This window comes from Tympanuchus pallidicinctus, unplaced genomic scaffold, assembly GCF_026119805.1.
Source record: "Tympanuchus pallidicinctus isolate F22 unplaced genomic scaffold, pur_lepc_1.0 scaffold9, whole genome shotgun sequence".
Classification (NCBI taxonomy): domain Eukaryota; kingdom Metazoa; phylum Chordata; class Aves; order Galliformes; family Phasianidae; genus Tympanuchus; species Tympanuchus pallidicinctus.
In genome coordinates, this window is record NW_026294813.1 from 23,206,119 (window position 1) to 23,231,220 (window position 25,102).

At 41.4% G+C, this 25,102-nt stretch overlaps 1 protein-coding gene across 7 annotated transcripts in view; it reads right to left on the reverse strand.

Moving 5' to 3' along the window:
• NEDD4L (NEDD4 like E3 ubiquitin protein ligase) overlaps positions 1 to 25,102 on the reverse strand; it is a 133,809-nt gene that overhangs the window by 27,898 nt on the left and 80,809 nt on the right. For 4 of the 7 annotated variants that reach the window (XM_052670045.1, XM_052670046.1, XM_052670042.1 and 1 more), the window contains 8 exons: positions 13,376 to 13,426; positions 10,419 to 10,480; positions 10,214 to 10,316; positions 7,808 to 7,974; positions 5,266 to 5,398; positions 4,331 to 4,507; positions 2,208 to 2,282; positions 823 to 882 (listed from right to left, as the gene is read on the reverse strand). In XM_052670045.1, the coding sequence (XP_052526005.1) occupies positions 823 to 882; positions 2,208 to 2,282; positions 4,331 to 4,507; positions 5,266 to 5,398; positions 7,808 to 7,974; positions 10,214 to 10,316; positions 10,419 to 10,480; positions 13,376 to 13,426 (828 nt within the window). The remainder of the gene's footprint in view (positions 1 to 822; positions 883 to 2,207; positions 2,283 to 4,330; positions 4,508 to 5,265; positions 5,399 to 7,807; positions 7,975 to 10,213; positions 10,317 to 10,418; positions 10,481 to 13,375; positions 13,427 to 25,102) is intronic. The other 3 variants (XM_052670047.1, XM_052670043.1, XM_052670044.1) reach the window with 1 other exon arrangement.

The window sequence follows — 25,102 nt, forward strand, 5'->3', positions numbered from 1 at the left end:
ACAAACACCGTCACAGAATGCTGCATCAGAACACAAACTGAGGCCTGACACCACTGCATACAAACAGGAAACGTACCAACTTTGATTTACATCCCTGAAGTAAATTATCTAAGAGTGCAAATACTCATGAAAGCCAATTATTACTGTCAGTGGATAATGCATTCTATGCAACAATTTGTTTCAGACTAACGGAATGAGACTTTTTTGGCAAAGATCAATGTAAGTGAAATCTGCTTTTCTTTAATTATGCAGAAAAATCCTTTCAGAAAAGCATTTCAAGAACTTTATCAGATGAGCAAAGCAAAAATTCAGCCTTGCAGAGAGGAATAACTGCTGGAAAATGAAAATTGGCTGCAATTAAGACCATTACAATCCATAATGATGTATCATTGCACAGTTCTCAAATTAAGATCAATCTTATGAATCTAAATGAACCAGTCTAACAGAGAGTAAGGGAAGACAGAAGCACAATGAAAGATACAAGTATACTGAGTTGATATCTTTAAACACTGGTTATTTCAAGTTTTAAAGAATTAGGCACTGTATCTTGTTTTTTATAAGCTTATGGTATGTTTTTAGTAAAGCTTTGTTAAACTAGCATATACAAGTAATAAAATAGCCTTAATCTGAAGTTAGAGTGAATAGAGCATTATTTGAGCAAATCCGAAGGGTAACAAATAAATAACGAAATAAATGCAACTATTGCTTCAGTGGCTGAATGTCAATTATCACATTGCTGCTCTGTGAAAAAATGTTAATTACTGTACAAGACCTAAATTCGCCCACATTTCATTTAGAGATAGTGTTGGATAAAGATATTACCGTTGGTTCCTCACCACCTGTGACAGTTGAAGAACGAGCTCTCCTAGATTGGCCACTCTGCTGTTAAATGATAATTAATGTTACAGGTAAGTACACTTGGTGTTGAAGGGCACAGTTTACTCTTACATCTTGAGGAATAAGGAATCATCTACAATCTAAAATTTATTAAAAGAGCAATTAGGTTTAAATAATTTCAAAGATGATGTAGAAAAAAATTAAGCCATCAATCACTGATAAACAAGAAAGAACTTGACAGAAAAATCACCAAGGGAACTAATTTCAAGAGTTCTGGTATGAGCAGTATTGCTAAGGATGACAAGATCATTCACTCTGAGTGTAACATAATTAATTTCCCTTAGAAACAGAATGGATCCACTTTGATCATCAGAAAAAATTAGATCAAAAGTATGAAATTGGCATTTCAGATTTTCACTAAGGATTAATACAGTCAAAATCAACACAATTTAGAAAGAAGGTATGGATTGAGTTGCTGGAAGATAAACTATCATTGGTTCAATAAAGATTAAAATCAAGAAATGTCCTTGTAATAATAGAGCAATGATTTCAATTCTTCTGCTAAATAAATGAATGCTCTGCAATAGCAAACTGAAAGGCGGATCACGACAAGACCCCAAGTGACTGCATGAGGTAAAGAAACTCATACTCCATGAGGTTATATTAAATTAAGCAGCAGACCATCTCTGGATCAGACTTCGTTAAGTGACAGTTTCCTCTAGTATGGAGAGAAGACAGTTAAGGCATAATTGTACTGAAAACCACACAATTGTTTATCCAGGGAAGAAAGTAAAGAGGTGCATCATCCTTCATAAGCACTCTTTTGAACAACAGACATTGCATGCAACTCCGAGCAACAAATGTGGATACACCAAACATACAGAACACACAGAACAAAGAGAAAAATACTGCAGTTATAGTAAATGCCTAACCAATAACAACAGAAAGAAACAAAGGAGAGACATCAGCTTTAGCAATGAACTCATCAGAAGCTCCCTACTTAATATTTTCATGGTAAACTTGTGTAATCTTTTGTGTGTGTGGATTGATATCCTATCTGAAAACACTCATGGGAAGGTTTTCTCTCTCCACCTCATACATCAACTGAACACAAGTGTTTAGTAAACTGCATTTCTGTGTTAGGTAACTGAAGTCAGACACTATGACTATACTCTATCTCAAAACGTTTTTTCTCTCTTTTGGAATTCCTCACTGTACTTTGACACTATTTTAGTTTCCAGAATGATTTAGGATAGCCACACGTCCATAACTGCACTAGATCTGCCTAGAACTGATCTAGGAAAAAACACCATTCAGAGTCAGATGACGTTAAAAGAAGAAGAAATAAATAAAAATTAGCTTTCGTTTACCAAAGATAATTGAGACTGTTCAGCAACTGTATCTGTTACACTGCAAGATCTCAGTCTTGAGGAAGGATCTCTTTGCTGAAAAAAAAAAAAAGAAAATGTCTGTAAGTTTAACTACTTTCAAGTATCTTTGGAAGACACCTTAGAAAACCTAGAGGGAGAACAAGCAGCATAAGGAAGAATGCAACTCCTGGCTGAATACTGTCAATATAGTCCTTGGAAAATCAGTACATCAGAGCAACTGGAATCTCACACCTGGCTTACTGCACTAGGTAACCCTTGTGTCTGTTCCTTGATGTGGGCACAATGGGATGCCAGTAACACATAAGATGACCATGTGGTTCTGGTGCTGATGACACCCTGAGCCTGTGGTGGGAAAGCAGGACACTCTGCAGAACCTTCACTGGGAGCCTTGCTGAGGTCAAAGCACCTCTCGGTACAGCCAGCAGCCTGCGGATCTTAGCCAGGTTCATGCAAAGCCAGTCTAGATTTGGGTTTAGGAAAAGTCCTGGATCCAACAGCCTGCACAGTCACTGAGCTGATCACACAGCTTTTGGGAATTTTGGTCAAGAGGAGATGTCAAGCAGGCACATCCTGTGTTTAGCTGGCAGTGCCAAACCCTTCCTACCACCTTGCTCAATCCAAATGATGCTCTTGATGTCTTTTTGCTGTTAATACAAATCTCAGAACTGGGCAGATTTGCAAGCCCAGAGTTAAGTGCTGGATCAGGCCAGTGAGCTCTCGCAGAGGCCAGAGCCATGGGAACAGTCACAGACACAAGCTGCTGTGGCAGATCCTCTGGGGCCATGGACTGAACACTGCTGACCCACTTAATCTCCACGTGCAGACAGAATAATTTCAGAGCTACTTCATTTTATTCCTTTGAGTGACACAACACCCAGTTCAGTGGGTAGTGTAACAGACACTAAATGCTCTGACGATTTCTTCCTTAGTAAGTGTGGTCTTATTAAAATTTGCACTGCAGTGGTAAGTAAGATGTTATTTAATGGCTCATAAAAGAGCTACTTTGTACATTACTACTGAATTATTTTAATTCAGATTATTTTGTAGCTATACCACTTATTATTTTGTATGTACAGTAAATATAGGCCCTGTTCTTGACGCTGCTCCTACTCGATTAACGTCCCATCCTCGAGGTGAAGGTCACTGGAACCTGCAGTTATCTACAGAAGCAGACTTTGTGCAGATGGCTGGCAATCAGAGCTATAATTTGCTGAACTAATCTCTATATAACATTCAAGTCATTGTATACATTGCATAGGTTCTTTGTGAAAAAATTGCACCTAATCAAGATTCTATTTGATCAGAAAAAGAGTTAAGTGTGATCACTCCTCACTTTAACTGCAAAGGTACCTTAGTAGCACACACCAAGGAAATGATTAAATCTCAACACAATGCTCTCTTTTATATTTACAATTGTTTTCTCAATCAGAAAGACATAAGACATTTCAGTTGAAAGCATCGTATCCTTACTTTTTGTGGTATCCTAAGTGTCCAACTAATAGGTAACACACACAAACAGAACTCATATTCTCTTCTCACCTCAAGCAACCTGCTGTGGTTCTAGAGACTAGTTATTAATAAATCCACAGAGCATTTCACCACAACTACTTTCTTTCAGTTCTAATCCTTTGTTAGTCTTGTGACAATTAACCAGTAAACTATGATGGGGATTTGTAAAATTCCAACACATTCTTCAGCATGAATACGCACAGGTAAACGCCAAGCTGTGATAAGTTATCACACAATAAAATGGGTGATGATTGGAGAAGCATTCAGTCTTTCCTCTTTCTTTTGGATGTTCCTAGCTTGATGCTCTCTAGTATTACATGATGCATTTTGTTTCACTAAAGGTATAAGAGAGTAGGCTCTCAAATTAAACTCATGTAGGAAAATAAAAAAACATTAAACCTAAATAAAGGTCTGCTTCTACAGTGAAACTAAGCTGATTTTTTTTTTTTTAAAGATGCTTTTAACAGAGTATTCAGTTTTTCCTAAGACCAGCAATACCTACTCATCCACATAAACAATTCAGGATTATGTAAAGCTGACAAAAATCAGTAAAGTAGTAAAGATGTATACAGAGAAAGCAGTGTGTCACGTACAATCAAAGAACTCAGCTGTTCCCCATTAGAGTCTGGAGTGATCTGAAGCCTTCTGTTCAGTTCCTCAGATAGCTCCTGAGGACTGCTACGGGATACAGGAGATGCAGGAGGTGGTGGCAACGATAAGCTTAAAGAATCCCCAGTTGCACTCGCCTCCTCTGAAATGGCTTCCCAAGGCTGACAAAAGAAAAGAAGCTGCATTAACTATTTAAAGTCAAACCAAGCCTCTCCTTCCCCGTGTGTTCCAGGCAGCCACCTTACTGTGGCAAACGCAAGTGTGATCATCAGCATTAACACTTAATGAAATAAACTAACCCTTGTGCACACAAATGGTTGTGTTTCTCAGTGAAAACATTCATAAAAACATTCAACACAGAACATTCCTTAAGGCTGAAGGGATCTGAGTTTTACACAAAAAGTTTGCTTAAAAACATCTACCAAAATTCATTACGTTGTTCTATCTGTAGATTAAAAATACTGATTAACAAGATCTCTTGAGTTTTAAATAGAGCCAAGTATTTTTTTGGGGAAAAATAGTTTGTTTTCCTTCTAAATTAAGACGTAGAAGAAAACTCAAACAAATGGCATTTGGTACATTTCACTTCTTACAAACTTGTCTCATTGTTATTCAAAGCAGATTATTGAAAGTGTTTCATCTTCTTGGAGATAAGGAGCAGTGCTTGCTATTACAAATGTGTGTCATTTACACGGTACTTAACACAGTGCATGCTCTACTGGCCACCTACAAAAGCGTATGTGCAGGAAAGTGTAACTGTCTTAGGATTTTTACTGTGTCTCCAGTCTTCTGCTCAGTCGATTTCCTTAAAAACCATGCAAAACCGTTCCTGTTCACGGTGCATAGTAATTAGCTTACAAAATGGGAAACGTTTTGGCCTGAGATTGGTGAAATTCTTAAAAGCAAGACCTTTATATACCTCAGGAATGTCTCCAGTCTCCATAGGTTCCGGTTCCAAATCCTCACTAATGTGTCTTCGAGAGCGAAACCGCCTATGGGCTGCTTCATGGTTTATTTGTCTGATGTTGTTATCTGAATCAGATCCCACATCACTGGACAGTGGAGAAAAGAAGCAAAGGAGAAAAGAACAAGAAAACAATGAATCTTAAACTCATTAATGCTTTTGATTATAGCTAAAAATTCATTACTCTTGTACATGTCAGGCTTCATAAACAGGAGGAAATTTAATTCTTTAATCCAAGTGAAATAAAACCAAAAGCATTTCACGAATGCCATGTAAGACTGGAAATTAACATTCTTTGTACAACGGAGTTGTTAAACCAGAAAAATGAGTCCCCACTGTAAGATGTTAACCCCTTACAACTTATCCTTTCCCAGCATGACTAGAATCATTCCTGACACACAGATTTTACTTCTGCCCCCCTCTTCATGCCAACTATTGCTTTTCTTTTTGCAATAGCCAGAGCAATAACAAGCTGTTACTGGCTACAACCACTAGTTCAGCTCATATCTGCAATGGTTGTAATGGAAAAAAAAAAAAAAAAATTCCCTTGATGGTGTCCCTTCCTGACTTGTGCAGCTTCCCTCTGTGCATATCTCTACATCTCCATTACAGTACTCAAGGGCTACAAGAGCTTGTTAAAAGGCAGTATTCCATTTAAACCTCTCCTTCGGGATAAGGGACTGTAGCTTTTGAAGAGATTTATGTTCAGGAAGCATTTATTTCAGAAAACATTTTATCATGGCAAGACAAATTACTCAACTGACACAGACTATACAATAATCAATATTTTCTCTTATTGCCTAGATTAGTATCTGAGTTACTAGTCTCAAACTGAGAGGCCAACACTGTTGATTCTACTATCAACCCCACAAGAACCTTCCACTCCTAGTGTTTCATAAATTTACAAAATCAGAATCACTTAGTTTGGAAAAGATGTCCAAGATCATCAAATCCAGCCGTTAAAAACCATCACAGCCAACACTACTGCTCAACGAGTAGTGCCTAAGTGCCTAAGTGCCTAACTTACCTAAGTGCCACATCTGCACATCTTCTGAATACCTCCAGGTATGGTGCTTCAACTATATCCCTGGCCAGCCTCGTTCAATGCCTCAGAACCCCTTCTGAGAACAAATACCCTAATATCCAACCTGACTCAGCACAACGTGCGGCCACCACCTCCTGTCACATCACTGTCACCTGAGAGCAGAGGCTCCCAGCACAACTTTCAGGAGTTGTAGGCAGTGATGTGGTCTCCCCTGAGCTTCCCTTCCCCACACTGACCATCCCATTCCCTCAGCTACTCCCCACAGCACTGTGCTCCAGAACCCTCCCAGCTCCATTCCCCTCTCCAGAGATGCTCCAAAGCCTCCACGTCTTTTTTGTATGAGAGCCCAACAATGAACACAGCACTGAGGTGCAGTTTTCACCAGTGCTGAGAACAGGGGAGCAATCATTTCCCTGCTCTTATGGCTACACTACTTCTGACACAACACAAGATGCTGTTGGCCTTAATGGCCTCCTGGGCACAAGGCTTGAAGCATCACTGTAATTTTCCTTTGTTTCTATCTTAAAACAAGAGACAATAAAAACCCCAATGTTACTTAATTTGCATGAGTATGGTGTCCACCTCATTCTTTATCAAGCCTAGTAGTGAGTATGCATTCCCAAATCACTTGTGATACTGACTTTTTGGTCATCTTAGCTACTCACCAACCTGAAGCCTTCAAATTATACACCCATCTGATGCCATTTTCCAATGATTATTATTTTTTTATATGTGTCAGTAAAGCATTTCTGAAGCCATGTAATCTTCACTTCATTTACCATAGTCAGAATTAAAGGAGGTGCTAAATTAAATAATTTATAAAAACTGAAGTTTTATAGGCAGTTACTGATACCGTTGTGAGATGGATGGCATTCACTTGAGAAAAGTAAAAGCTGCTTAACAGATAGCATTTAAAAAAAACAGTTCAAAATCTGCTGGACAAAAGCTAATTAAATTCTAATTAATTAATCTAAGATAATCTACTTAATCTAGGATAAACACGTCAGACAAAAATAATAAAGTTAAATATAGAAACACACACATAATACAACTATGATAACGAACATGCAAGAAAGAGCAAACAGCACGTAAAACAGTAATAAGCAACAGTGGGAGAGTAGTAGCTACAGAAAAATAGTGAAAGATGTTCACCTAACTCATTATCTCAGCACAACTCTTAACATTTTCAGTTAAACACTGCTACAGCATTATAAACCTATTCATAGGCAATGTACAATGAAGGCTTGAACAGGAACTCCGCATTAGCACAAGCACAGAAAAGCAGAAGAGGATCTCCTTAAAATCAGTCACTCTAACTTAAAAGACCTGAAATGTCTGTGCTTGCATTTTTAAAAAATACTTTGTCAATAGTCTCTACAGAAGAAAATAATTTATTCTCCTTAACTTTTGCACATACCCACAAACAGGACAAAGCACTACAACGCCACTTACATCAAACTTGGTCGGTGCCATTGCGTGGTTCTGTTGTTGTGGTTGACATAGTAAGTCCGCCCCAGGTTGTCAACCTTTTCCTCCCACCCAGGAGGCAGTGGAGGAGGTGGCAACTCCTCCTGGCGCTGAGACGCAGAGTCGTTGGAATCAACCACATCCCATCCGTGCTTAGGAATGAGAGCAGAAAAGATGTCAGAGCTCAAGTCGAAGAGAGAAGTTACATCAGTATTGCCCACAAGGGTAAAGATTCCTACTTTATTTTCCTATTTTTTAAAATCTAAGGCAATGAGAAATGGAAGAAACTTCATGATTACAGCGTGTGCTACATTTCAGTGACAAAAACACTAAACTTCTACCATTCTATTGAATCTGTAAGTTTGGGATTCCCAAAATTATTTGGGTGGGTATTCCTCCTGGTAGCCAGGTGCAGATCTCCAGTCGTGAAGCCAAAGAGAGCCAACTGCCAACTTTTGAACTCAAGCTGTGCCCTTTTCCTCGTAAAGGATAATCACTGGTTTTCTTTTTGCTTTCCCGCTCTCCCAAAGCACACAGGAACTTCTCCTGCTCACCACCTCTGTCCTGTCTTTCCGACAGACTCATCTGTGATTTGCCAAAGGGTCTGACAGTCGCTGACAGCAGCAAAAAAGTCCCAAGAAGGTATGTAAAAAGTCCCAAGGACAACAGGCAGATGTCCTTATCAATCAAACATGCCTTTTCTGGGAAAGATTAAAAAACAAGCAAACGGAACAACCTAAAACTAATTTTACTTCCAGACGTGTAACACAGCTTTAAGTATCCACTGCAATCACACTTTATTTTATTCCTCTTTCAGAAGACTTTAATACATAAATCTACCTGAATTCAAACTCAAATCTAATTGCCCTAGGGTATCCTTTCCAGGTAAATACTGCAATTCAATTACAGATAAGAAAATTCCTTCCCTGCTGCTGTTCAGAAATTAGAGTTAGAAGTGCTCTGTTAAATGAAACACAGAAGCTTTTCATTACCACTGATTTACTAGAAATGCTGTTTCTGTGGGACACTGCCAGGGCCTTGTGGCATTATCTTATATACTCGAGTCAGGAGGACCTTACTCACACAGGTGACAAAAAGTTATTTTCAACAGCAAAATAGACAATAAATAATGTTCAGAAATAGAGACCTGTGGGTAAAGAGAGCACCACTGCATGCATGCTGCTGAATTTTTTTTTTATATGAGAGACTCTATTCTTGAAACATACTTTTCAGACTAGTTTTGTTAAAAAACTGCTAGTAAGTTCAAGTCAGTTATTTAGGCACCAATTATGAGATGTATTATTTACATGAAAGAATCCATTCACTAACGAATTTAATAACTAAGCACAACGGAGCCTTTTACAGTCTTTTTACTTCAATTATCACAGAAAAATCAGATTACATTAAAGATATGGTCATTCTATGAAATTCACAGTTAGAGATTACTGTTTGTTTTATAAAATAATATGTCTGAGTGTGACACATATATATACGTATATAAACTTCTCAGATTTTTATGCAAATTGTATTATAAATACACATACACACACAAAATACAAGCATATTTACACACACATACATACACCTTTTTTGTACATGATGAGGGAGAAATAAAGCTGAGTTTTGAATCTGTAAAGTGCTGAAGGCGATGAACTGAGGTGCTGCATTACTGCGTGCCCTGAGACACCTCAGCTGCCTCTGCACCAGCTCTTGGGCAGACCTCCTGAGAAGCTGCAGAACACAGATGTATGGCTTGGGACAACAGCCCTCCTTCTCCAATTACAGATGACTGCCCATTATTAGTAATTAAAGCAAACTTGGGCTAACATCCACTCTGTCAGCTCTAATTACAGTAATTCTTAAAATGGATGATGGTGGTAGGAGTGCTGGGAAGTCTTTAAACCTGCTGTACCCGCATGAGCACTATTCTCTGTAAAGCTGGTGCTGCCAAGAAAATAAAGAAAAATGTTCCAACAGCTAACTTGGACACGCTACAGAGGAAGACATGCTTAGATATTGAAAACAGACCATCACGCTTATGTCAAATATGAATTGTGTGGATAGACTTTTCAAATTCTTCTGCTCTCTTGGCGTGACTTATGCAGCCTTGGGAATGCTCATGAAAATGGAAAAAAAAACCACACCACAACCGAATCAGAGAGACTTCAGTATTCATTGTGCCACTTGAAACAGTAGAGAAAATATCATCTTATGGTTTTGAAAGCATGGGAGGGGAAGAATATGTTGAAGCTAAACTAATACCATCATTTTATCTCTCAAAACCACAACTTCTTCTAAGATTCTATCTAAAACTCTAATAACTTACACACCTCCAGATGCATAAGAATGACAAAAAGAAGATATCAGATAGTGACCTCTTGATTGTCTTACCTCAGACTCATCCCTTTGATCGCTATTTTCTTCCTCTTGGCCACCATTCTTAGGCATGTAAGCCATCTTCAGTCTCAAGAAACCCTTTACACGAGACTTGTGACTAGAAGACACGAAGTTACATTTAATTGAATAGCTCTTCAACAGCTGCAAGTAATAAACCTTGAAGTAAGAAATGTTTTAAAATACAAATACAAATCCTCACCTTCTTGGTCTGAGAAGGAAATCCTTAAATGTATATGGCCTTTCCATGGTTGGGTCTTCAGTCTACAAGTATGTAAGAAAATGACAACTTAAAGGGCTTGCCCACAAGCACAGTAGTACATAAGGAACATTCACATTGCAGACATTGCTAGAGAACATTCTACAGTGTGGGTTACCCTGGGTGGGTGGGTGGTTAATAAATAGCTGCACAAGAGGTCCACTAGATGTCACTGCAAATACCAGCAATGGGCTGAACTCTGCCTCATCGCTGCATGGAAACCCACACAGCAAGAGCTGGAAGATCCCTGCCAACTTTCTGCTGCCACCCAACAGCACTGCCAGAGGAGGATGCATCCACCTGAAAGGCTGGTTGTTATGCATATTAGGAAACTATTAAAAAAAATACAGCTCAGCTAGCTTTTGTTTCTTATTTCAACGCTGTTTAGACTTTGAAAAACAGTGAGAGGTTGAAATTCTTTATGGGGCAGATCACTAATATTTGCAGGTTGACAGGCTGCGTCATCTGATTTACATTCAGCTGGAAGTTTCATCTTTAAATCTTAGAAGAAATTCAGATCTGCTGCACTCGCCATGTCTGTGAAATGAGGGCCATTATTGGTGCAGAACTAGAAATTTAGAAATGAGAAGGCAAATACGAGAGGCAGAAATCCACACACAGATTAAATCTTCTGATTTAAGGGGTGCACTAGTTATAGTATGGCTGGGGCTACGAAATTGGAAGTATGGCCTGTGTTATACTGAAGATGTAAGCACATGCTACAATGAAGACCACATTTACAGAAAATTTTCTTAATATGAGCACAACTAGAAGAATGTTGCTCCCATCTGCCAGCAATTACAGAAAATGATAGCATATCTACAAAGCCCTTACAAGCCCTATCTTTACTGACAGGAATACTACTTGTGTGCAATTCCTTTACTAGACTTTTGTAGACACAGGATAATCTATCTCCCAGGTATTACCTCAAAGTCAATAAACAGTAAATTAAAAATGAATTCCAACTCATAATCACAGATTTTACATCCAATGCCATACAGATTAGCTTGTCACAGAACATCCTGCAAGGCATTTCCTGCATTAAGTTTCCACTTAATCTGTCTGAGACAGACTTCCCATTTTCTCAGAGAGATAACAGCTTTTAATCAAACCAACAGCACTGTAAAGCATGCCTGATTATATAGTATTGCCTTTTAGTAGTCTCATCTCTATTCAATGTACATTAAGTAAAAGGTGTGTACTTTAACCAAGTTTTGCTGAGAAAGGTTGGATAAGGTCAGAGAGAACCAGGATTCTGCCAAACAATTCTACAGCTAAAAGAAAACATTTGCTAGTGAATATATCACAATCTCTCCTATCGCTGTATAGGAAGGATGAACGAGGAAAACACTGATTAAAATAAAAAGTCACAGAGGATGTTTCCCTGAGCATCAAATTAGTGCTGACCTTAGAAAGCACAATGTAAGTCACTGTTACAGAGTTTGAGTACATCTGCATGGGCAGGAAAGCACCCTGTGCAGACACTGCTGTGCGCCTCTCAGTGCAATGGTTCTGAGATACAAATTGCAAGTATTTGCAAGGGAAATTCAGAAGAAAACACCTTCTGGAGCTAAAGAAGTTATCTGCAAACATGCAGAGAAGGGATTTTGTAGAGGAAGAACATTCACTTTCTAGTGAGCCTCCATGGAAAGAAGTGGGGGGTACTAAGTATAAACTTTTCTCATCTTAGCACAGTTGAATTTATTCTGCAGTGAAGCAGCTAGGAAATTTTAGTTTATCAGTTTCTATGTAAAGACAGTAGAAGTCTAAAAACGATTTGAAAGAGTAAGTGTAGCATTCCACTGTTTTGAATATGAGCTAGAGAGATGCAAACTCAAGTGCCAGCTAAGACCACAGAGAGGACAGTGAAGCTTCCTGTGTATAGGAAGAGTCAACCTCTTATGCAGTGTGGAAGGAAGAAAGCTGCTAATTTCTCAAGACAGTTCACAGAAAGTGTGTGACAGTCCTGCAGCTCTCTCAACTCTCGTTCATGATTTGTAATAACTAAAACTAATGGTCACTAAAAACAGAACTGTAAAATACTACTTGACTCTGCAAAATAGGCACACAGTAAAACTTAAAGCATCATTTTATACTTCGCAGCACATTTCCTCATAAATACCCACCATCACAATCACAAACACCCTGATGTTTAGTTATTTGCCTTTCATTACAGCATCCCTGTCTCCAATCCAGCACTGTCTCTGGCCTTTTCAGCACGTGCCAACCCGAGTGAAACAACAGAAACAGATGTGATCAGGGCCCACCTACTGACAGCAGAAGCACAGAGCTCTCCCTCAAACTTTTTCAGTTTCACTGGCACTGAAAGCTTTCATGCACTGCAGTCTGTAATAATTCTGCCGCCGTCTTCATTGGACTAAGATTACATTAAGGACAGTGTTGAGCAGTTTCTGAATGTTGAACATGTTATATGAAAAGGACATCTATGAAAACCTGATGATAGAGTGATAATCTTATCCCATAACCTTAGCCATGCATTATGTAGACAAATAAATGGGACCAAAAAACATTTTTATTTTCTTCAACACTTTCAACAGAAGTTCAGGAAGAAATGGAGCTTGGCTGTGTCATTCATCATCTGACTCAGGCCAGACAAGGATTTTAAGGAAGAATCAGGATGAGAAATGGACCAGAAGAGAAATCTGGATTCTGGAAATGTCAGTGGGCGCCAGAGAATCACCACCTCCCTAGCCTCTGCAAAGGGGACAACTGCAGACACCTCTGCAGAGCGGGGCTCTATTTTTGTGAGATTTTTCTTTCAGCCTCTGTGGCTCTACTGGAAGTATGTGCTTTAAGTTGAATTTATTTCAGTAAATTGTCATGAGCTTTTAACAGCTGGGGATGACAAAAAAAAGCACATGGACCAAAGCATTTCTTACCGGAAGGTGGCTAAGAGGCACATCCACCTGGCCCAGGAAGTCGTCTCTAGTCTGTCAAAGAAAAGAAAAAGGAGAAAATAAGCAATTTTACCCATGAGGTCCTCTTTACACCAGAGAAGTAAAAAATGATGAACACCAATCCAGTCACAATGAAGCAGGAATAAATACAGTTCTGTACAATTCAGCTATTCCAACAGAACGCTCTGACACTTCAAAATGGCTTTTTAGTCCACAGCGTGGGTGTTGAGTGCTGGTGAAATTCCAGTGCCTCCTCTAATGACCTATGCATAATTCAAAATACAAAATGATGATCCACTCTGTGCATGAATTCTTGGCTCAACACACATTTGAAAAGCAGGATGACATAGCAGTTCAGCATGTGTTCCTGCCCAAGCTTAGTTACTTTTTTACCTTTAGTTTAAGGAGAACATCACATTCACAACTAATGGGGAAGGGAGGAAAAACTAATGTCCCACCAGTGAAGGTACAACTGCATGAACTGCAAACAGTTTCCCCTCAGCTAAGAGCTTATAATTTTACCACAGAGAAAGCAAGAAGTAGAACTTGTTGGCAGCCTCATCTCTCCAGCGCCCAGTGACACCTGATGACGTCTAAACACGTGGTACCCAAGGGCCAAACCACCCATCCACACCTCCCACCTCACACAGCACAAAAACTGACACAGCGCTTCTCAGAGCACTTCTGGCAATCACGGAATCACAGAATGGCCAGGGTTGGAAGGGACCTCAAGGATCACGAATCTCCAACCCCCTGCCACATGCAGGGCCACCAACCTCCACATTTCACAGCAGCCCAGGCTGCCCAGGGCCCCATCCAACCTGGCCTTGAACACCTCCAGGGATGGATGGGGCATCACAGCCTCTCTGGGCAGCTGTTCCAGCACCTCACCACTCTCATAGCAAAGAACTTCCCCCTGACATCCAACCTCAATCTTCCCTCCCTCAACCTCAAACCATTTCCCCTTGTCCTGCCGTTATCTCCCCTTTCCAAGAGTTGGCTCCCCTCCTGTTTGCAGGCTCCCTTTAGGTACTGAAAGCTGCCATGAGGTCACCCCGCAGCCTTCTTTTCTCCAGGTTGAACAAGCCCAGCTCCCTCAGCCTTGTCCTCGTAGGGGAGGTGCTCCAGTCCCCTGATCATCTCTGTGGCTCCTCTGGACCCTCTCCAACAGCTCCCTGTCCTTCTTGTACTGGGGGCTCCAGACCTGGACACAGCACTGCAGATGGGGCCTCACGGGAGCAGAGCAGAGGGGGACAATCACCTCCCTGTCCCTGCTGGCCACCCCTCTGCTGATGGAGCCCAGGAATGTGCTTGCAAGGACAGAAGAAAAGGAACAGAGCATGTTAGCAGAGGTGGACAAAGAGGATAACTTCCAGAGGGAGAACACATACTGTCATCACTCAGTAAATCCTAAATAGAAACAGCAGCCAACAGTTTACTCACTGAACAGTGAGTCCTGATCAATTCATACAGTGGCAGTGGGTGCAACCGTTCTAGCAGAAAACATTTGCATCCTGACCACACAGACATTTCTGTTCAAGCTGTGTGCCTTCTGAATGCTGCTCAGGCATTACCTTTCTCACTTAGGGACACCTCAGAACTGACACAACACTGAGCAGCTCCTACAGTTAGCAGTTGCCAGCACTATATACTAACGCATAAATAAAAAATAATTCCCTTTGAAACCAGTTTATCTCAAAACCAGAAGTAAACCATGCCTGCACTACCCTATGCTTATCCCCGTTTTCATACCTCACCTAAAAACGATGACTTCCAGCTCCTCAGTCTAAATTTGACTGCTGAATATGACATTTCCAAAGGAATGAAATTTTGGCAACAGACAAGACATACAGTAATTAAATAACATACGTGCATTTGCTTTGCCAATCACTGTGCTGGATTTATATCTGGTATTCATTAATCTTCTAAGATATTGATTTTCAAAATAAAGCATCTTGCATTAATCAAAAATCAACTGTCTGTCAGGGAATACAAATTCTGGCAGATCCTGTTAATGACACCAGATATCAGCCCCACTGAATTCCAAAGAACCTGCGTTTATTTATACCCCCACTATGCACAGGATTCCAGGAAGTGCATGCTGCTGCTCTGAAGCCAAGTTTACATATTCCTCATAGCAGAGCATTAAGTTTAATATTAAAATCCATATTTTATATGATAACATAATAAGAATGCTGTTTCTGTTACAAAGATAGCATAACCTTCTGACCCCTGGAGACGGACACATGGCTGTGCAATATACTCATACAGCAATGCAAAAAGAGCACCTGTACAAAGGAGCCTGTCTTTTCCAAATTTAAATGAAAACAGCAAACAGGCTTTTAATTACAGAATTGTGATTATTAACTCACTCACTAACTGCTGTAAAAACCTGGCAGCATGCTTTGCTTTTAGAGAATCAACACGCTTCTCACTTAACATTGGCAAACACCACCCATCTTTCACCTCCCTTCAGTGGGATTTCCCCAGTGTCAACTCTTGGAAACAAACACCTATCCCTATATCTGTTCATGCAGCTTTTTTTCAAGAAAAGCAAATCTCACATGCACAGAAAACTTCCAGGCTGGTTACTGTCCCTCTGCTTTGGACAAAGGCTCCTGCAGCTGCAGCAGCACTGTGTCCAGCACTCTGAACAGGCAGGGCCAAAGCTTCAGCTCCTCCTGCTGTCCTGTAAGACAAGGGCTGGGGGTGGGGGATACTGAGGAGGGACAGAACCATGACAGCTGACCTAAACTGGCCAAAAGGATATATTCCATACCAGGTGACATCATGAGAAAAAATTACAGACGTGAGGGGAGTCGGCTGGGGGTGGGCTGCAGCTGAGGGGTGGGCTGGGCATCAGCCAGTAGATGGTGAGCAATCGCGTTGTGCATCACTTATTTTGTAATAGAGGAACATTAGGGCTGCTCCAGAAGTAATGCCTCCTATGTTATGGCGCTGGTCCACCGTGTCAGAGGCAGATGTTGGTGGGAGGGCAGTAGAGGTTGAACCTTCCCACCAATATTCCCCTCTATCCCCTTACAACAAAGGGGCAGACTGACAAAATGGTGAGGCCTCCTGAAAGCTTTATTTTTATTTGGCACTCCACATTGCAAGTCAGCAAGTATTCGCCACTGTCCTTTCTCAATTGGAATTAATAGAGGACCACAGACAAAAGATGCCTGAAAGTAACAGAAAAGCTCATGATTACTGAGATAGTAAATCAGTATTATTTTTTAAAAGCCATATTTACTTTATTTGGTTTCAAAGAGAATGCAAAATCTCATTACTCCAGATTCTGCCCTATTTTCCTGCTAGTTCTCTCATAATGAAAAGCAATCATTTCTGTTCTGTGTCGGAGGCAGAAAGACACCATCTATTTAGGAAACCCGAATCTGTCCAACCGTCCCCCTTAGTTATGCAACTATCTTGCAGAAAAGTAATACCAATGCAGAAGTCCTTAAATTTCTCTTTGGTGTGCTCAAAGACAGCTGGCATATTGGGCATTCTCTACACTACATTTTCTTGAATGCACACAAGCTGCTCCGATTACATCAGTCATCAAATCCCAAGTGCAGACACAAATCTCACACGTCCAGCCAATCACAATGGGAAAAAGGATGTGTCACCTTGTTCGTACTGATGATTGCTTAATGATCACCAAATGCAAACACTATGGCTGAGAGATGTGTCCAAACACTACCTGAGCTCCAGCAGCTCAGGGCTGTGCCCACTGCCCTGGGAGTTTACTAAGTGGAATTGTCTGTAGTCACCTGAGGAGGTATAGAAAGGAGTCCGTGCTTTTTACATACAGAGGTAACTTACGTTATTTCTGGCTTTTGAGACACCACCTGAAGTTGAATTTATCTGATTAAAAATTATTAGAAATAATTACTTCTGAAACGGCTAGAACTCTTCTCTGATTTTAAAAGGTCGCATTTTTACTTGCATCCCAAATGCTGACAAAACAGACGCTCAGAAATGTGGCGCTCTTAAAGGCCTAGCCAAACAGAGAGCAGCAGTTGCAGCAGCTCCAACTGACTGCTTTCAGATTTGGAAAGGCATCGCACTGTAAGATGTTTTTCTCATTAGCAAAGCTGCCCTCACAGGGAGGTGCTCCAGCAGCAGAGCAGACACCCCGCTTCCAGCCCCTGCGCATGCCCATACATTATTCATGTCTTCTGCAGATCTCACCGATCAAAAATTAAAGACGTTTCAGTAATTCTTCCTACAAAGCAAAATGTTTTAGAAAAAGCATTTCACGTTGCAGAATTGCTTTACTGTTGAGTGCATTATTTACTTATCATGAATGTCTCTACTGAATATGAATATCCATGAAAGTCTGAGCCAGAGCCAGAGCTCAGTACCAAATAGTGACATGGAGATGGTCCAGCATCTGTGTCCACCTGCGAGCACACAACCATAGAACACAGCACACATCCTGGCAGCATGGGTTTCTTACTGTAAATCAAAGCAAACGTATGGCAAAACAGCAGACCTTCAGTTCATTTCCTCAACACTTACCCAGTTGTTCATTTGTGCAGTAATAAAAGGACATTTACTGTTCCTTTAATCGCCTTCACAGAAACTTCATGCAGGAACAGCCACTGCAGCTACTTTCATTTAAGTTTCCATCTTTTCTTTCTCACTGCAAATCCAGCTCTGTTGTCATGACAAATTAATCTGAACGATGCCTTTAAACTATGGATTTGGTTTTTCAGGAGGAGTTATTGGGGAGCAGCGCACTGGAACACCAGGTAAAGCAGGCACATTAATGAGTGCCAGTAGATTTGTATGCAATATTCTGCACTCGCCAATGACACCCCACAGAATACTGCTGAACATCCAAATGAGCCCGTTCTCATTCAGCCGTATCTATCACATTAAGACTTCATTACTGAAGCCCTCTGGTACTGTTTCCATCCATTATGGGTAGTTAACGACAAGTCACTGCACAGTGGCTCCCAGGATATCGTGTACACTTGCACAGGCCTCCTCGTGGCTGCATCTTATCTCTGACAAGATAAGAGCACTAACACCCAGGCAGAGGCCCTTCCCTGTGCTGCACAAAGCAGCACTGCGAGCAGCTGTTTCAGAAAGCAGGCAGCACCACTGCAGTTGCAGATGAGTGAGAAAAGTCCATTTCCCAGTATGCACAGACAACCGTGACAACCAGATCCTTATGGAAATGGATTAAGTACATAAGCATAAATGATTTAAATTCTAAAATATTTGCATTCTGCTGCTACTGCTTATTTAAACCCACTCAGAATCACTGGGCACTTATGCCAAAACTTGATGCATTCCTGAAACGTGAGCAACATCCCTAAAAAGCTGTGGACAATGGCAGGGTAAAGGCAGCGAGTTAAAGATTTATTCCCTTAATTACAACAACACAGCTTCTCTGCTGGGTCCTGGCTGTATCCAAACGTGGGCACATGGGAGCTCTGTGTCCCGGTGTGATTCTCAGAGACAAATGGCACCCTGGAGCCTGCAGCATTCCACAGGTGTAAGAGCGCTGCGATCATGAAGAGGGTCGTGTGGAAGGTGGAAGGACAGGTGGACAGCCTACCAGAAATTGAATACCCTGAGACAGTTCTGTTCCATAAAATGGGAGGGGACAGACGAAAAAAAAACAACAGAGAACACTGAAATGTGCTGCAGCAGTGGGTTCTGCTTGCCATGCTGGGCTGCTTCAGCTCTCACAGATTGCTTTCTATGTTAAATCCCACTTAACTTTCTGTTTCTGAAAGCTGATTGTTTGGGATATTTCAAAATATAGTTATGAAATTGATATAGAACTGTGACTTTTTTCAGTGGCTGCCAGGAAGTTTTGTTAGCAATCGTATCATACCATAACAGGATGGAGCAGTACCAAGCATAAAGAACATGGGAATCTTCCATTTGGAGGATGACTTAAAATGGCGAGATCAGGGCTACTGGATGGTGTCACTCCCCTACATCTATGAGCATCTGCTGGAAAACAGCTGCTCCTCATTAAAAGGATTTATGGCTTTTGTTAAGTAACAGACATACATACATAAATATGTCAGGAACAAACACACAGACACCTCCAAGATAGGCACAACCAAACCACGGGGAAGGTGTCCCAGCTGCCTACTGCTGTGCTATTCACGAGCACTCCAGCAACTCTACAAACATTACTGAGTGACCCAATGCTTTCTGCCCTCTATGCTGTACGTCTGTGATCCTCTTGAAATTAACTGTGCACTGGCAATGGAGCAAGAAGTGGAGGCAAAAGCATTTTTTACACTGGGCTTGTATAAGACCGCACAGGATTCACTGGGGAATCATTGCCACGTGTCTATGAAAGATGTTATTAAAATTCTTCACTCTCACATACTAAGAGGGATTGAATCTAGAAAACCAAATTCAAAGTAGAAAGACTTTAGATGGAAAGCTAACCTTGGTAAATCAGAGAGCAACATCCAGCTGGGCAGACAGCAGAAGGGCTGTGACCAGAAGATTATGGTGTTCCCCAAAGCACCAGGAGCTGCACTTCATTGCTGGGACTTTCTCAGAGGCCCAAGTTCTGCATGTGCTCAGACTCTTTTTGCAGTACCTCCTGCCTGCACAGAGCAACACATGTCCCATGGACAGAGATGCTTCCAAGCAATGCCAAAGGGAACTGATGGAACAAGGATGCATGAACTGGCTATGTCCTAGCAAGCATACTTTCTCCTTTCAGACTCACTTGCTGTGCAGGAGAGCACAGGTAACACTCAGAAACATGCAGCTCACAGAACTACAGTGAATCAATTGCTGAAAGAGAGCACACCTGCTAATGATGGGAGTGGGTGAGGTGTGCTTGGGACACTCTGCAGTGGGGTGTGACATTCAGCAGATTAAAAAGAGAAAAATGAGCTGACACGCTGCTCGTTAATACTGCCTTGTACTGCAGACACCATGAACTGTGCAAAAGACCCACACCTGCTGCCATGGCTTCTTCTCCTACCAGCACTGCTTGGATTTCCCCTGCACTCACCTACTTAGCCTTCCAGCCATGTTCAACCACCAGCAGGAGCTCCTCCGCCATGAAGCCCAATTGCCAAGGAGACAAAGAAAACGTGGAAGCATCAGGAAGCAGAGCGGCGAGATAGCAGCAGCACAGCAACTGCAAGCAGGCTGGCATTTAGTCAGGCGAAGCTGTCCAAAGCCACTCAGTAAGTTACTTTAACAGCCTGATCTGAGCAGCACTTGTGTTCAAGAAGGCATGCACTTGGCAGTATCTGAAGTAATACTTGTTCTTTAATGATTTTCCTAATGTTTAGAAAAAAATGCAACAGACAAATAACCTTGTAAGAATGCTAAATGCCACCTATACTTGGCACAGAAGCATTTTGTATCTGCTATTTGCACTGAGCAGAAGCTGCCATTCTCTGGCCAGAGAGAAGTTGAAGGAATGCCTCTGCTGAGGCATAGAAATGCTGATTAATGGACAGTTAATGTGGGTTGGCTTCATGAGTTCTTCAAAGAAGTGAGCAATTCACAAAGACACATGCTCAAACACCTCCTCTCCTGCCAAAACAAAGAACCTCATGAAAATAAGACCAGCTAAAACTCAGAGGTTGGAAATAACACCTTTCTTAGTATCGGAAAGGAGAGCCAATGTTCCATTTGCCTTGCTGGTTTCTCATGTTTTCAGTTCTGAAACACATGCCCATGCCCACATGGGTCCTGTGAGACCTTGGGCAGGAGCCACTTCCCCACCGGGGCTGTTGTGCAGAACGCAGTGCCCTGGTTTGGAACCATGGTTTACGACTCCTCAGAAGTGACCTTTAAGGGAGCTGACATAAACCAAATCTGTGTTATTTCCCTGGCTCACGTATTATGTCAGGAGATCAGAAACACACTATTTTTAACTACTTCATTTGTTAAACAATTTTCTTCTCTCCCTCCTGGTGGAACACAGGAAGTCATGAAAATTCAACTTCGAATACTGACAATCCCAATTAATTAATTCCTTACAAAAAAAAAAAAAAAAAAAAAAAAAAAAAGAGAATTACAAGTTTATGCTGCTCAGTTCAAAACAGCTTTTCTAAAGTCTTTGTGGGAGCAAATTATCCACTTAGATGGCAGCCAAACAGTGTGCATGTGGCGATACAATTTCTCAGGGTGAAGAAAAAAGACCAGGGGTGAAAATGTTGAAGGTATTCTTGTAATCAAATACTGACTTCTTGGTGTGTTCCCTGCATGAAGAGTGGATGCATATACGGCTACTGTGGGTTATAACAAAAAATAAAGAATGGCATGAGGGCCGGTGGCTGCAGAAACACTTGCTACGTATGCCTGGCCTGTAATGCTGCTTCCCACAGAACTCAGGAACCATACAAAAGCAGTAAGGGCTCCCTGCAGCTCCAGGCTCTCAGAAATACAACAGAAGGGGGAGAACATCACATCAGCTCCATGGCGAATGGCACCAGCACTGCACATCCAGGGCTCCGCATTCCTCTCTCCCTCCTCCTCCTTCTGCATCTGCTTTGGCACCCAGCACAGCAAACCCAACCGGTGGCACTGCCCGATCTGCACAGCCCCTGAACCTCAGTGCTGCGGGGCAGCAGGGCATGGCTGTGAGGCTGCTGGTATTCTGTCCAGCACCTCTCAGGTTCCCAAGCACTGTTCACTGGCTCTTTAGCAAGAAGTATGGGGGCTGCGTGTGATAGTCTGCTGACCAAAACAGGTGTAAATAAGTAAGTGAGTGAAGCAGCAAGCATTTCAAGCTGTTTGCAGAGAGCAGGTCACATGGCAGCTCTCAGAGACAACAGGCAGTGCAAACCCTGCTCACAGACCTATACAGGAAGCCCCTGTTCTCCTACACTGAAATGCATACCCCAGTTAAACTGTCCCCTCCATTTCCATGTGCCTCCTGCTTGCGAGAGGAAGCGTCTGAGGTACAACCATACAGCTTTCCCTGTCATAATACCAGATCAGGAGCACACTGAATGAACACTGAAATAATGCCTATTTTTCAATATCTGGATAAATTAAGGGGGATGTTTACATTCAAAAGATACTTGCTCCTACTGTATCATCAACACTCACTGATTTAATAGGAAACTGAATTATCTCACTTTTTTTTTGCAGGCATACAACCTGCCAATCTGGGGCGTAGCATCCACAAGTCTGCGCAGAGAGAAGCAGCAAACTCTGCATATAAACCCTTCTCCACCCCGTTTGTTTTTATCTCTCTTTACAGGAAAGTAAATAAGAGAATCCTGGCCTAATGCATTGCTAGTTCTCTGAAACAGAAGCACAGCAAGGCTTCCTGGTGGGCAGCAATAGCAAGGCACTACGCACATGGAGCTCTTCCTTTCAGTTCTCCCATTACCAACACAGTGAGCAAGATTTGCTTTCACTTTGAGATTCTCATTAATGTGGCCAAGGAATATTAAAAAAGAGTGACATCAGACAAAACAGCATCAGCTTCCCACATCCAAGTGGCTGCCATAAAGGTTCTCAGTACTCAGTTACCTGCGAAGAACAAAAAATTGTATTTCCCTCACATAGCTAATATCCAGCATTCTAATACAGAGAACTGAAAACGGGCAACAGGCCTAAAGCAACTCTACAAATGCACTGATTTCTGAAAACCCCTTTTGTTTTGGCTGCAGGCATCAAATAGTAGCTGCTATTTTGCATTTTATAATGCATGTACTACCTACAGCTTTCAGAAATTGCTAGTATACAGCCTCACTTCAAAGGAATAGCTCTTGGATGCGATTTATTTCATTGTTGATTTTTTTTATGCCTAGAATTTGACTCACAAAAGCATATCCTGGATGCAGATTACATCCACAATGAAAACCAAAGTTTTAAACTCCACTTTCATTAAAATTCCAAACATTGCTAATATTTACTTGCTCTTTTTCAGTGCTGTACACTGAGAGATGAAAGCTGTAACAGAGTTGGTGCCAACTTCCATCTGCTAAAATCCAGAATCTAAACATTCATCTTACAATGCCTGTCTTTGAGGTTCTTAGGGAACTGTAGTATCATTCATCGTGGGATCAGGAAAAAATAACATATTTTGAATAAAAATCAATGCATCCAGCAGTCAACTTCATCACATCTCCATCAGCAGCATTTAACAAATCCTTAGGGGCTCAGTAACACAGAGAAGTGCGCTCATGAAGCTTTGTTTCCACACCCGGCAGGTTGCTCTGTGCTTTGGGGTGCACTGTGCCAGCCCCCACTGCCCACCTCCCCTTCTGCCCCTCCATATCCTTTCTAAAAGGGCTCTTTGCTGCTCTGCCTGGCATTGCACCAGGGCTGGAATTACTGCTCTGCAATCAGTTAGGGATTTCATCCCCACTTTAGTAGGTACACATTTACATACGTATACATTTACATGTATGTTTATCTTGCAACTTGTGTTAGCAAGAAAACAAAATACAGTCCCCACGTGTGTACTTGCACTCATCTGCTGTAGAACACCTGAAAACCAGCTGCACTGGTGACAAACTGACAATTTGAGGGAGGCAGCCTTCCAGATCTCTGCAAAATAGGCCCTGTCTGCCAGTGGGCAATTTTCCCACAAAGACAGTTTAGATGAAGACCTGAACAGGCTTCTTTAACACAGCACCGTTGGTACCTGAGAACTGGATCTTGGTTCTAACATCCTACATGGATTTCAGATCCCTGCATAGCATCATCTGTTGCAGAAGATGAAGCCCTGACAATACAAAAACTGTCTACTGTCAACTAAGGTTTACAATAAATTAAGACCAACATGGCAGCACCACGCTGCTGGGGATTCAAACATCCTTTGGTTTATCGAGTGTGCTTGTGAAGGGACACAAGCCCTGCACTGGGGAACAGTGGCACTGCATGCTTCCACTGCCTATCATAGATTGTACTCTGGCAAAAAGATCCTAAATTCCCATTTATACACACTGCAGTTCGCTTGGAGAAATCCATTCATTTCATCTATCATACTTAATTTTTGCAAATTACAAACACTTCCTAACTTTGGACAAAAAACAGCTTGTTTTTTGACACTACACAACAGCTTGTGTAAGACACTAATACAGACCTGGAAGGCCAGAAATTCACCACACGCAGCTTATTTGCTGCTCCTGAGAGAAAAAAAGGAATAACTTTATTAAAATCTCCTCTGCTACAAAATCCAAGTGTACCAACAAGTGGTGTTTGACCAGGTGCATTACATGGATGCAATGCTAATGCAACTAGCATCTGAGGACATCTCTGTGTTGAACTTCACCTCCTCCTTAAGAAGACCGAAGGTTAAAAGGTCACAGAGTATCTTGTGAAATTTCTGAACTGGAAAAGAAATGCTGGTGATCTGCATTAAGGAGGCAACCAAGAGCTCCTACCAGTGCTTTGGAGCATGAGCATATTCATGTGGTTTTTTTTTGTTGTTTTTTATTAACTTAAAAATGCAGAGAAAACTGCAAAAACTCAGATCTTGCAATTCACGCATTCAGAAAGATGTTCTGCCCAGCGTTCAAAACACACAGTACAGCCTACTGAATTCTGAAAAGCTGCTTGAGAATAAACACACTGCTACATAAGTGCAAGCTGCATCCCCAAACACACTACAGTCACTCCCAGCAAGTATGGGTCACTTGTGTTTATAATAATTTAGCGTGCTGGCAAGCTGTCTCTGATGGGGCTTCTAAAAATAATGAAGTGTTGGTAACACGGGTGCTCCGCAGCCCCACTTCCTGA